Raw genomic sequence first — 11,230 nt, 5'->3', positions numbered from 1 at the left:
CTTTTCAAAGTCCAAGTTCAAAGTTTAAAGTCAAGAATGTAAGTATACATTTTAGAAGCTCCGTGGAAATTGGTTTATTTACTGGCAAATTTACGTTGAATTAGGGTTTCGGCGGAAACCAACGATTAAGTACAAGCGGAATATCATCAAGCGGTGAGCAGGGCGGCGTGGTAGGCGATGTGTTCGGCGACGAAGGTGGCGATGTAGAAGTAGCTGTGATCGTATCCCTCGCGCTGCTTGAAGATGGTCTGGATGTGGTCGTTCCCATCGGCGGCAGCCAGCAGGTTCTCCGGCAGCAACTGCTTGCCGGCCAAGAAATTGTCTGCTGCACCTTGGTCGATGAAGAGCTCCTGCGGTGTGCTCTCGTACTGCGACACCAGATGCGTCGCATCCCACAGGGCCCAGTCATCCGGATTGGAGCCCAGATAGCCGGCAAAGGCCTTCTTACCCCACGGGCACTCGGTGGGATTGGCAATCGGCGCAAAAGCGGACACCGACTGGTACAGCCCGGGATTCTTGAGGGCGCTGATCAGGGCTCCGTGGCCGCCCATACTGTGGCCGAATATACCCCGTCTACCGGGAACAACGGGCAGATTGGCATTGACCACATCCACCAGCTCCTGGGTCACATAGCTGTACATCTTGTAGTGCTTCGACCACGGCTCCTCCTTCGCATCCACATAGAATCCAGCACCGCTTCCAAAGTCGTATGCGTCATCCTGGCCGGCGATTTCCACGCCCCTGGGCGAAGTGTCCGGATTGACGACGATCAGGTTGTGTCGGGCGGCGGGCTGCTGGAAGCCGCTCTTCTGGATGAAGTTCTCATGCGTGCAGGTCAGTCCGCTGAGGAAAAACAGCACCGGACACGGTTTGCCCTCCAAAGCGGCCGGCGGCAGGAAGACGCCAAAGGTCATGTCGCACTTCAAGGTGTCGGAGCGATGGCGATACACGCGTTGCTCGCCTTCGAAGCACTTGTTTGCGGACAGCTGTTCGAGCGTCATGTTCTGCGGGTGAAACGGAGTAAATAATTTGCAAACTAAAACTGCAATATATTAATTTACAAAACGCACCTGTTTTTTAAGGTTCTAAAAATAACAAACGATAAAAAACAGTGTGGCCGCGTGCAGAGCGCCAAAAGTGGGAAGCTTTCAGAATATCTTGGAAAATATCGATAGTATCGATGATTAGAAGATTAGACAAGAGTCCGTAATATATATTTTGTAGAATTCTTTATATTAATATAAAACCGTTAAAAACTAAAGATATTTTTGATGTATTACATTTTTAATTATTGCAATTCTAAGAAATGAACATATTCCTCATAAGTAAACATTGGATTGTAATGTGCCCGTTTAATACAAAAAATACTGACTCCATAACGATTGTTACGCAGGTACCATCACTAGCCGGAAAGAAGAAGCGCCAGTTAGCGAAATTGCTATTGTTAATTATTGTTAACGTGAATTACTAGATAAGTACCCCGATTAAGAGGCCGGAGAATGTCGGAAGAAGCGGCTAGCACCTCGTCCTTTGGATTCAAGAAGCGGAACCTCAAGAAGGGAGCCGGAATTCGTCGCAAAAAGGAAACCAGCAGTGATGAATCTGGTAAGAACTTAATTTTACCGACAATAAAGTAAATAGGCAAATTTTATTGATATTCCAGAAAAAAGCAGCGAGGAAGAGACCAAAGGCAAAGCCAGTGCTCTAGTGCGAGCCGAGAACCGTCGAAAGCGCACGAATCCCAACTTCCAGAGCACCAAGACAATGAGCAAAGCAAAGAGACAGGCGGGAGTAACGGGCGAAGACGGCTCATCATCCGCCTCAGACAATGATAAATTGGGCATTGCGTACAAATCCAAGCGCGAGGCGCTGCCCAGTGGTCCCCAAGACCAGGGAGCTACATCGATTAACGAAATAGACACAGAATTAGATCGAGATGCGCAGGCAATTCATGCGCGTGCATTGAAAATCAACGAGGAGCTGGAGGGCAAGGCGGACGATAAAATCTACCGCGGAATCAACAACTATGCGCAGTACTACAAGAAGCAGGATACAGCGGCAGGGAATGCCAGCTCCGGAATGGTACGAAGTGGCCCAATTAGGGCTCCTGCCCATCTTAGAGCCACTGTCAGGTGGGATTACCAGCCGGATATCTGCAAGGACTACAAGGAAACGGGATACTGCGGCTTTGGCGACAGCTGTAAGTTTCTGCACGATCGCAGTGATTACAAAGCTGGCTGGCAATTAGAAATGGATCACGAGAATCAGCGAACGGGTGATGTAGACTCCGATGGCGATGATGGCAAGTATGAGATTCACTCCGATGAAGAAACACTGCCTTTCAAGTGCCACATCTGCCGACAGAGTTTCGTCAATCCCGTGGTAACAAAGTATGATGATGACAACCATTTCTAAACTGCATTTACTAAATAAATAACATATTAATTTTCTTTCCAGGTGCAAGCACTATTTCTGTGAAAAGTGCGCCTTGGCCCAGTACAAAAAGTCACAGCGCTGCATCATCTGTTCCCAGCAAACAAATGGTATTTTCAATCCCGCCAAAGAGCTCATAGCTCGCCTCAAAACAAACCCAATGGAAAACTCAGACAGCGATGAGGAGGACTTTGGGAAAAAGGATGATAAAGCGGGACCAGGGGAGGAAGCTCAAGAGATTTCTTCGGATGATAGTGATTAATATATTTTCAAATCATATGTACAGGTTGTGAAAATAAATAAGGACATTTTTACGAATGTGTACTCAGTTATAACACAAATACGGTTTGATTAAATGCTTCACATAAAATCCATTTTACAGCACATTTGCCGCATAAGTGTAGAATGTAATGTAAGGTGTAAGCCACCGATAGGTGGCGTGTAAGCAATTGTAAAAACCTTTGCCTCAGATTGAATTGCAGTTAAAAATCCTATTTATTATTAATTATGTATTATTTAGATATTTATACAAAATTGTAAGCTGCCTTTTCTTATTTTTGGCTAATTATTATTATTGGTTAACATACAAATTATGCACAGCATTTCATCTATAAGTTGTTTCACTACGTAATATACATATGTATGAATTATTTATATTTCTTTGGATAATTTGACACATAGATACTTTTTAAATTAATCACAACGAGGCTTGGATTTTATAATAATGTTTAGTCCGCAGGACCTAAAAGCCTTACTCACCTCGGTCATAATGTGGCCAAAACTGAGCACAATGCTTCGTCGCTTGGGAAGATTTGAACAGGCGACTATGGAGTATACGAACGAGCTTCTACCACTCACACTGGGCAGACGAAGGAAATTTCTTCCCATTCCCAAGGGAGCTGCAATAACTTTGTGATTTCGATCGAGTATTGCTAGACGTTTGAAACGATCAAAGGCCAACTTTGACCAAATTTAAATTTGGCAAGCAACTGAAACTACTGCCTTCTAGGAGCGGCGAAATTTGGGCGCAATCTTATAGCCATAATTTAATTGTCAGCATTTTCATTTCCGGTTTCGCTCGCATCAGAAACCACAGGCACAATAGAAAGTAGGGGAATCGTAATGGAAGCTAGGAAACGTAGTTTAAGCGGGCCAAACTTGTACGGAAGCGAATTCGTTTGACTTTTGCCCGCTAAAATCAAAACCTCCTGCCAAACTTCTAGGCCGCATTGTTTCACAGCACAAAGCCGAAATATTGGCCAGTGGTAACGAATCGATGCTTAGCCACAAATTCCAAAATCCATCCGGCTTCTCTGTCCACCCTTTTCCCCCGGCTCCGAGCATGCAAAATATGAGCACATAAGCCTTTAAAAGCAGGCCAGCTGCCCAGGATGAGCAAAAAGGATAAAAGTTCTATTTTCCAGGATCCTAGCTGCCACAATGTCGAGCCGATTTTATTGGAGGAAAACTACGGGGTTTATGTTCCCCTGATAACGTATAATATTTGTACCTTGCTTGTTTACAGCATTCACATTTCTTTAAGACAGCTACAGATTCAGATTCCCTACTGCAGCGTAGGGAAATTTTCCTCTCCTGCGGATTTTTCCAAGGATAACAATCATCAAGCTAGCTCACGGCTATTAGGTCACGTTCGTATTTTCTCACATTTTATGTGCCACTCACTTATTGGCAGCGCAATGGTTAATTGAATGAAAGAGTCGTGCATGATGAACGTAACTTAATTGAGGGGGAGGCAACGATTGTTTCGACCTGCAAATCAGTTTTAATTATTTCCATGAATGCGAAAGTGAGCGGCAGACGTGAACTCTGAAATTTTATAGTTTCTGTTGGCGGCTTTGATTGCCAAAGCGCAATAAGTAGGCAGGGGATTTGGGTTGCTTTTCCGGGCAGGATGGGTAGTTTTTCCGCCTAATTAGGATATAGAAATTTGTGTGCGGTTGCTCACACGATTGCGTCTCGGCCCCAAAGTAATTAGGCGTTAAATGAGTTTGACGCCTCCAGAATTCGGCGAACATGGCTTCGTTTCCGAAACATCATCTTGATGTTGTTTACATTAGGCTTTGTATGCTCGCTAGCAATGATACTAAATTAAATACAAGCCTACTTAAGTTTTTATCCATAAACATTGCAATTATCTCAGTTATACTTAAATTATATTGCCACCTGAAAGTTGAGATACATAAGAAGGAATGCTGAAGGATTCTGATTATCACATATTCTCCTTTCAGCTAAAGAGAGTCTGAGTAATTGAGTGATTTGGGATTTATGTCATATTTTCCTAAAGATATTCAAAATATTCTTAAGCCGGAAATACTTCGCATTGCAGTTTCCAAAGAAGAAAGTTTGAAAAACAGTTTTTTCAAATTTGTCTGTATAATTGTGTATAATAATGAGTAAATAATTACAGATTTCATTTTTTCCAGTGCATATGTACATATGTATGTACCCAAGAGCATCCATCTGCACGTTTGTTGGGCTGCACGCTGTTTGTTTTCATTCGCTTTTATTTATTGGCTTCTAATGTCATTGACTATTATATTATCCCAGCGTCTGGATGGGATGGTAAGGGCAGAAGTGCCGTTCCCTACCCTGGATTTGCTCCCTGGACTCGGGCTCAACTTGTCGCTTATTGTGTCAATTATCATTAATTTCTAAATGCCCTCCTGTCCGCACCAAGGTTGCAGCACCTTTTTGAATGATACAGCTCGTGGAGCGACCTGAGCCAGCTCCGAACTTTCAGTACGTGTCCTGGCCATGTTGAAATGTCAGACCGGGCCATATAAATTGTTATTGCCTGTGCGTTCCATCACCAGGACTCCGAGGACTTGCTGGCCCGGCATTCTTAAAGTTGGCCAAACTTTGCCATGCGTAGTTTACGCTTTGACTCCCAATAATTTATCGCCCATTCACTGTTAAGTTTCGCTCGTTTTCGAGTAGCTATAGGTATGTATCGTTAAGGATTAACTTTAGTTTCAAATCGAACAATTAAGAGCGCGCCATAATTACTGTGTAAATGAAGCTCGCTGAACTGCAGGCCGTTAATAATACACAACAGCTATATTATGGCACCGCAAAAACCCCAGGCTCATTAATCTTTCACTTAATAGTCCCGAATAATTAAACAGCACAATTGCACACTGGCCCCAGCCGACCAATTAAAAGCCAATTTTAAAGAGATAAAATTTATGAAATTCATCAATTGAAATATAAAACACATTTCTAAGCGTAAACATACATTTCCATGTGCGTGCGAGCCCCACAAGTTATGGGCCACAAATCTGTGCCTCTGATAAAGGTTCATGCCCCTGCAGCCACGACCGCAGCTTTAATTTATAACAAACACTCTGTTGGTGGGGCTTTTCCGATTGCGAGGAATCTTTGACACTCGCACTGCGCTGGCAGATATCCAGGAAAAACGACAGAGCGAAATGAAAAGAAAAGAAAACACAGAAAGAAAGAAAGAAAATTTTCTTCAAAACAAAAACCACTCGACATGTCCGGCCACAAGAATGCTTGTCGCTGGTTAGCCGCAATGCAAATAAAGATAAAATGCAAAGTGGGCAAAAACTGGCCAAATGCAGCTGGCCAAATGCAGCAGCGAGGATGCTTGATGGCCACAATGGCCATGGCTACAGCAGGCAAACAAATCGCTGCTACTTTTGCGCCATTTTCGAATTGATGTTGGTCGATTTCTTGGGATCCCCCGGAATAGCTGGCACTCGCCCTCCGCTTTTCTGGTTTACGACTTTGTGAGTGTTTCCCGCTTTTGGCCAAAAACTTTTGCCTGCACTTTATGATTTTTGCGCAAACTTTTGTCAGCTCGGCTTTCGCTTTGTTTGTCGCCCTTGGTTTATGGAAGCCAAGGAGCAGATGCCTCATGTCCGCTGTTACCAACATATTGATGTTTATTGTACTCGTAACATAAAAAATATTCAAAAAAATAAAAATAAACCGAAGAAAACAAAAATATAATAAGAAGGTAACAAAAGTTTGCGGCATTTCATCTGGCATCTTGTCGATTGCGTGAAAAGTTGTTGCAAAATCAATATTTTCTTTACTGATGTGTTAAAATGGATGAATGTTAATCAAATAACAGAAATAAATTTAAGTTATTGTGGGTTAGGATATAAGATACCCTGCCTTAGGCGGTAGTTAAGACTAAAACTGCGAAACAATATATTTGCGTAGCTTTTCAAAGTGTTTTTCTTAGAATTATTGCTGTTATCAGAGTAATTCTCTTATCACTGGATTTTTTTTAATTGAAATTCCCCGGAAGTTTTGCTCTTGTATATAAAAATATTTTATTCCAAGAAGAAAGCAATTTAGTTGAATTCAGCCTGCCTCTTAGTTTAGTTAGTCTTTAGTGTTAGTAGTTAGTAAGGAATTGTCAAAATAAGGACCAAAGTTTAACTGAAAATTAAATTAGAACTGTGTTTCGTCACATGCAGTTCTCATTTTTAGAGGTAAATTCCAGTAAGAAAGGTTTGTATAATTTAATATTCCCTACAAAAAACATTGTTGTTTCATGGCCAAACGCTTAGTAAAGGCAGTAAAACGGATTATCCAAGTTATGCTTTCGGCAAATAGCGGTCAATTAAATAACCAGGCCAAAAGTAATTGTCCCAAAAGCAGAAACATTAAAACATCCAGGCCACATACAATGTTTGCACCTTGCCCGTGAATGTCCGGCACGAATGTTGTGGGTCCTGCCGCTCTCGTGTGAAATCGGGGCACTCATCGTATCCTGTGCACAGTTACAACATCCGGGCAAACACACAAATGAGCTACAAAATACATTTGCAGCCACAAAATGGCAAAATGCCTGCAATGAGCAGGCACTAAGACAACAATAGAATGGTTGACTGGTCTCCATGTCCTTTTCAGTCTAAGCAAATGAGGCCATTTTGCCGGGATAAGCCTGTGAGGGCGGTGTGGTCGGAAGGAAAGCCATTGTCCAGTCCATGAAAAGTTTCAATAAGGAAATATGGACAAATAAAATAAATGAAAAGTGTCGGAAAAATGTAACTTTAATAAGCTCAAGAATGGTAAGACAAAAAGTAAAATGTTTTTAAGCGAATGTGTATTAGGGTGTGTCAAGGGGTTTTTGCTTTTGACAGTTTTGCAAGACTTTTCAACAACAACAAGTTGCCATTTGCCGTTTTCCGGACTTTCTTTGGTCGTTGCTAAGCTGAAAATATTTTCATTATAAACTTTGCGACAGGTTTTCCCCTCTAAATGTGTACGTGTATGTGTGTGGCTGTGACTTTGTGTCGCTGAACGGAAACGGAAATGCGCCATTAACTGGCAAGTCAAGCTTATTAGCTGCAATAAAAAATAATAAGCTGCAAAGTTATGTTGCAATTGTGGCATATTTTTTTTTTCACCCACCAGACTGTCTATTGCGGCGCCTTTTCCCCATACAAAGGAAAACATATACGTGGCTTTTCTTGTGTTGAAAATTCTTTGCTACTTACTGACTTGGCTTTTTGCACTTTCGCCTCCTGCGCCGAAGGAGAACTTTCCTCCACATTGTGCTCCAGTCTGCGGGTGATTGTGTGACAGCCAAGGACATCATGCCAAAGGGGACAGGACATTCTTTCTCTCACTCCGCCGGCGCAGAGAGCAAATTCAAGTTAATTTTATTTTAAAAATCGTGCTACAATATGTTCCCGGTCTTTGTGGAAAGTGACCGAGGCTTCCTTTCCGACTCTAACTCGATGGCTGATAGTTGACTCCCACTCGACCCCAGATGAGTGCGATTATGAGACGGCGAATGGGCAGGGGCATCACAATGGGTATGGGAATGGGTGTGGGAATGGACTTGAGAATGGCATTGAGCCCGAGAAAGCGAGAATGTGTGGACAAGACACTGAGAACTTGACAAATTGACAATGTGCCAGGCGTTGATAGGGGCAGCTTAAGGAGTCCATTGAAAGTTGATAGTGGGAAGCAAGGAGACAAACGAAAATTTTTAATTGCTCGCCTTCAAGAAACTTGGTGTTTGCGAGCTTATTTTTTTATATTTTCTTATGTGTTAAGCTTCTCGAAAAAAATAAGGATTTTAGTGTGTTACTTTAGGAGAAAATTAAAGGCATTCTCCTAAAATTAATTGTTCGATAATTGTTTAGATAAGTTAACACAGCAAATTTAGTTGCTTGTATATTAATATGTGTTATATGTTAATTGGATAATGCAACTAGAAAATATATTTATTGTTTTAGCGAGTCAATTAAATATAAATTAATTTACTTAAATCCAGCTACGATCTCTTTATAAAGTGTTTTGTGCCACATTGTCGGCTCATTTTAGCTTAATTTCCCATTGATTTCCGCTCCCTAAGTTATTTGAATAACCATCCAATCAAAACTTATTGTTTCCCATTATAATTATAATAATAATAATCATGGCTGTGGCTGGCGCTGCCATTAAAAGTTTTGAAATTTAAACACCTGTCAGTCGTTTCAGCGCTCAATGGCCCAGCCCGGGATTAATAACAAAACAATTTATGCAACTTTTTCGCTGGTAGTTGGGGGTTTTCCAAAACAGGAGCTATGGAGTGAGGATGGAGGTGAGGATGAAGGAAATTGCTGAGCGGGGTGGAAAGGTAAATAATTTCAATAATGTCCTGCTAATATCGGGCGCAATAACAATAACAACCGCAGGGTGGAAGTTAAATGAGGAAGTAAAGGAAAGATGGCGACCCTGCGGTCAAAATATTTATACACCTTCCACGAAAAAGGGGAGTGAGTATATGTCTGCACCTCTCAATCATGGCTTATGCTCCAGCATTACCGTTAGACAGCAGTCGAAAGTAAAGTTTTCGTTACCTTAATGGAGCCCGAAGTGAAGTAAGTTCGGTGGCCAAAAAAGTGGCTGCGGTGTGCGAAGATTTTGTAACGTATTAAAAAAGTTTGCGCTGGCAGTTGAACTCCGACAACAGGTTGTACTACCTCGTACTACCACACTTTTAAACCGCAATCGAGCGCGCCTTCCTTGCAAAAAAAAAAAAAAATTCAGAAGACACTTTTATGTATTTCGTTTCGGATTCACCTGCCGAGCCTGAAACTAAGTCAGTCTGCAGGAGTGCTACGATTCTGGCCCTGAGTAAATGATGTTGAAAAACTTTACTTTTATCTGTTGATACAAAGTAGGTGGTTTCCTAGTGGCCTTCTCGGTGTTTCTTCGCTGGCTCCACTCATTTGCGGTTCGTCTACATTTCTTTTTTGGCCAACGGATTTCGGCCCTTTTCTCTTGGCTGACTGCCCTCAGCTTTGGGACGAAAGGTAAGTACTTATCATGCTTATTTGAGCCCGTTAGTTTTTATTATAATTTGTAAAAAAGAAATGGTTGCTAATTAATTGCATACTAAATAGTATATTGACATCTGGTTAATATTTATTTTCCAAGTTGAAGACGATTTGGAATTAAAACGAGTCTTACTCGCTCTGGTAGAAACCAATTTTTTTTATCTTCTGTGTATTTTCCATTTAACACATATGTTTAAGAAGAGCAAAAAGGTAATTCCATGAATCATATATATTGATTTGTATTTGTTAATCGTGTTATATATATTATTTCTGCATTATACGATTATTTTGGGCTCAATTTGGGGAAAGATTGGGTGCATTATTGGCCGAGTGTCTTTAAGTTTTCGTATAGGCTGGGAAGTTTTTATTGTTATTTCGGTTCCCATTGCGTAAAAAGGCTTACGAAAAGTGACTGGAAAAGGGAAAGTAGTAAATAAATTAACTGTTTCCAAAAACCTTATTTGAGAACTACAATTACTCACCAATCGAAGATCTACACAAAACCTTCCCATTCCAGACAAACGCAAACAGTGTAGGCAGCTCACTGGTACTATTAGTGAATTGAACAAACGCCTGACCACGATATCCATTTATAATGTTACGAATAGCATCCGTGGTGGTTGGGTAAGGCTTAATAGTACTGACTTGCTGCAAGGAGAAACAGGACTTCGTAGCACCAGTAACGTTCAATCTTTTGGTCCTTACTCACTTTTTTAGCGCCATGGAATACAAACGTAGCATAAAAGTTCAATTTTTGAACGCCTGCTTGATCGGCAGTAAAAATGCCAATGTAACTCCCGTTGGCATCTATGCCGTATGTGAAATAGTCCGAGCAATTGTGGCTTGGTAAACTTAAAGCCTCTGTAGAGGCGAAAAAGAAGCAAACTAGAATCAAAAGAATTTTTGCCATTCCGGTGTTATAAATTGAAACTCTCACCATGAACTCTTGAGCAGAACTGATACTTAGCTCAGCCAAAGCTTCCATTTAAGTGGTAAAAGAAGAATGAGCTCTACACTGGAGATAAGCGAAGTGAATTGCACACGAGCTCCATCTGTCGGCGGTTTTATTTATAACTTATACATTTCCTGAAATTCACCGATCTGTACCAGAGAACTGCAAGGGTGGCATTTTTTGCCACTCGACTCACACCCTACAATTTTGTGTGCGGGTGCTACCCGCCACGCACATCGCGGGTACTTACAAACACACAGTATAAATCTGAACATGCAGACAAGACACCCCGTTGTGCGCGCACCCGAATCAATACGGTGCTCTGCGTCGCGGGTGCCGATCACACTCGGTCACATTACCGTTAAACACATGGGTGTTTCCAAAAATACTCGGGTGTTTCCAAAAATACTCGGGTGGTCTCACAGATAGTCGAGTCAAAGACAAGATGCGTAACTCCATACGTTTTACACTTCATACGTTTACACACTATTCTTTCGGCGTGGCTCTAGACTTTGCC

The 11,230-nt window shown here is 41.7% G+C and overlaps 3 protein-coding genes across 6 annotated transcripts; 1 reads left to right on the top strand and 2 right to left on the bottom strand.

The window, feature by feature from the left end:
- Nucleotides 1-45: 45 nt before the first annotated feature.
- LOC6620400 (S-formylglutathione hydrolase) lies at nucleotides 46-3,336 on the bottom strand. Of its 2 annotated transcripts, none has more exons than XM_002044572.2 (2): nucleotides 3,193-3,336; nucleotides 46-1,004 (listed from the first exon to the last, which is right to left on the bottom strand). In XM_002044572.2, exons 1-2 carry the CDS (start codon nucleotides 3,319-3,321, stop codon nucleotides 147-149), a joined length of 987 nt encoding a protein of 328 aa, XP_002044608.1. In that variant the 5' UTR covers nucleotides 3,322-3,336; the 3' UTR covers nucleotides 46-146. The 2 variants fall into 2 exon arrangements, with proteins under 2 accessions (XP_002044608.1, XP_032577159.1); XM_032721268.1 differs by lacking the exon at nucleotides 3,193-3,336 and adding an exon at nucleotides 1,071-1,159.
- LOC6620401 (E3 ubiquitin-protein ligase RNF113A) lies at nucleotides 1,400-2,774 on the top strand. The gene is made up of 3 exons (XM_002044573.2): nucleotides 1,400-1,605; nucleotides 1,664-2,390; nucleotides 2,458-2,774. Exons 1-3 carry the CDS (start codon nucleotides 1,500-1,502, stop codon nucleotides 2,693-2,695), a joined length of 1,071 nt encoding a protein of 356 aa, XP_002044609.1. The 5' UTR covers nucleotides 1,400-1,499; the 3' UTR covers nucleotides 2,696-2,774.
- Nucleotides 3,337-9,975: 6,639 nt separating the features above from the next.
- On the bottom strand, nucleotides 9,976-10,787 carry LOC116801723. 3 transcript variants are annotated; one of them, XR_004362186.1, is made up of 4 exons: nucleotides 10,699-10,787; nucleotides 10,471-10,622; nucleotides 10,244-10,409; nucleotides 9,976-10,173 (listed from the first exon to the last, which is right to left on the bottom strand). XR_004362186.1 is itself a non-coding variant. In XM_032722887.1 (3 exons), the coding sequence occupies exons 1-3, from the start codon at nucleotides 10,669-10,671 to the stop codon at nucleotides 10,037-10,039; spliced, it is 504 nt and encodes a 167-aa protein (XP_032578778.1). In that variant the 5' UTR covers nucleotides 10,672-10,683; the 3' UTR covers nucleotides 9,976-10,036. The 3 variants fall into 3 exon arrangements, 1 of the variants encoding a protein (XP_032578778.1); XR_004362187.1 differs by having other exon boundaries at nucleotides 10,471-10,646; nucleotides 10,699-10,713; XM_032722887.1 differs by lacking the exon at nucleotides 10,699-10,787 and having other exon boundaries at nucleotides 10,471-10,683.
- Between the last annotated feature and the right edge of the window lie 443 nt (nucleotides 10,788-11,230).

Source organism: Drosophila sechellia, chromosome 3R (genome assembly GCF_004382195.2).
Source record: "Drosophila sechellia strain sech25 chromosome 3R, ASM438219v1, whole genome shotgun sequence".
NCBI lineage: Eukaryota > Metazoa > Arthropoda > Insecta > Diptera > Drosophilidae > Drosophila > Drosophila sechellia.
This window is presented reverse-complemented; position numbering and strand designations above follow the sequence as displayed.

What these genes read in the sequence shown, in the direction of transcription:
- LOC6620401 (XM_002044573.2), top strand. Translation starts at nt 1,500, where the DNA reads ATGTCGGAAGAAGCGGCTAGCACCTCGTCCTTTGGATTCAAGAAGCGG. An exon ending in AACCAGCAGTGATGAATCTG is followed by an intron (nt 1,606 to 1,663) that starts GTAAGAACTTAA and finishes TTGATATTCCAG; the next exon opens with AAAAAAGCAGCGAGGAAGAG. An exon ending in GTCAATCCCGTGGTAACAAA is followed by an intron (nt 2,391 to 2,457) that starts GTATGATGATGA and finishes TTTTCTTTCCAG; the next exon opens with GTGCAAGCACTATTTCTGTG.
- LOC6620400 (XM_002044572.2), bottom strand. Translation starts at nt 3,321, where the DNA reads ATGGGAAGAAATTTCCTTCGTCTGCCCAGTGTGAGTGGTAGAAGCTCG. An exon ending in TTGGCCACATTATGACCGAG is followed by an intron (nt 1,005 to 3,192) that starts GTGAGTAAGGCT and finishes TTTCACCCGCAG; the next exon opens with AACATGACGCTCGAACAGCT.
- LOC116801723 (XM_032722887.1), bottom strand. Translation starts at nt 10,671, where the DNA reads ATGGCAAAAATTCTTTTGATTCTAGTTTGCTTCTTTTTCGCCTCTACA. An exon ending in TATTCCATGGCGCTAAAAAA is followed by an intron (nt 10,410 to 10,470) that starts GTGAGTAAGGAC and finishes TTCTCCTTGCAG; the next exon opens with CAAGTCAGTACTATTAAGCC. An exon ending in TTTGTGTAGATCTTCGATTG is followed by an intron (nt 10,174 to 10,243) that starts GTGAGTAATTGT and finishes TCCCTTTTCCAG; the next exon opens with TCACTTTTCGTAAGCCTTTT.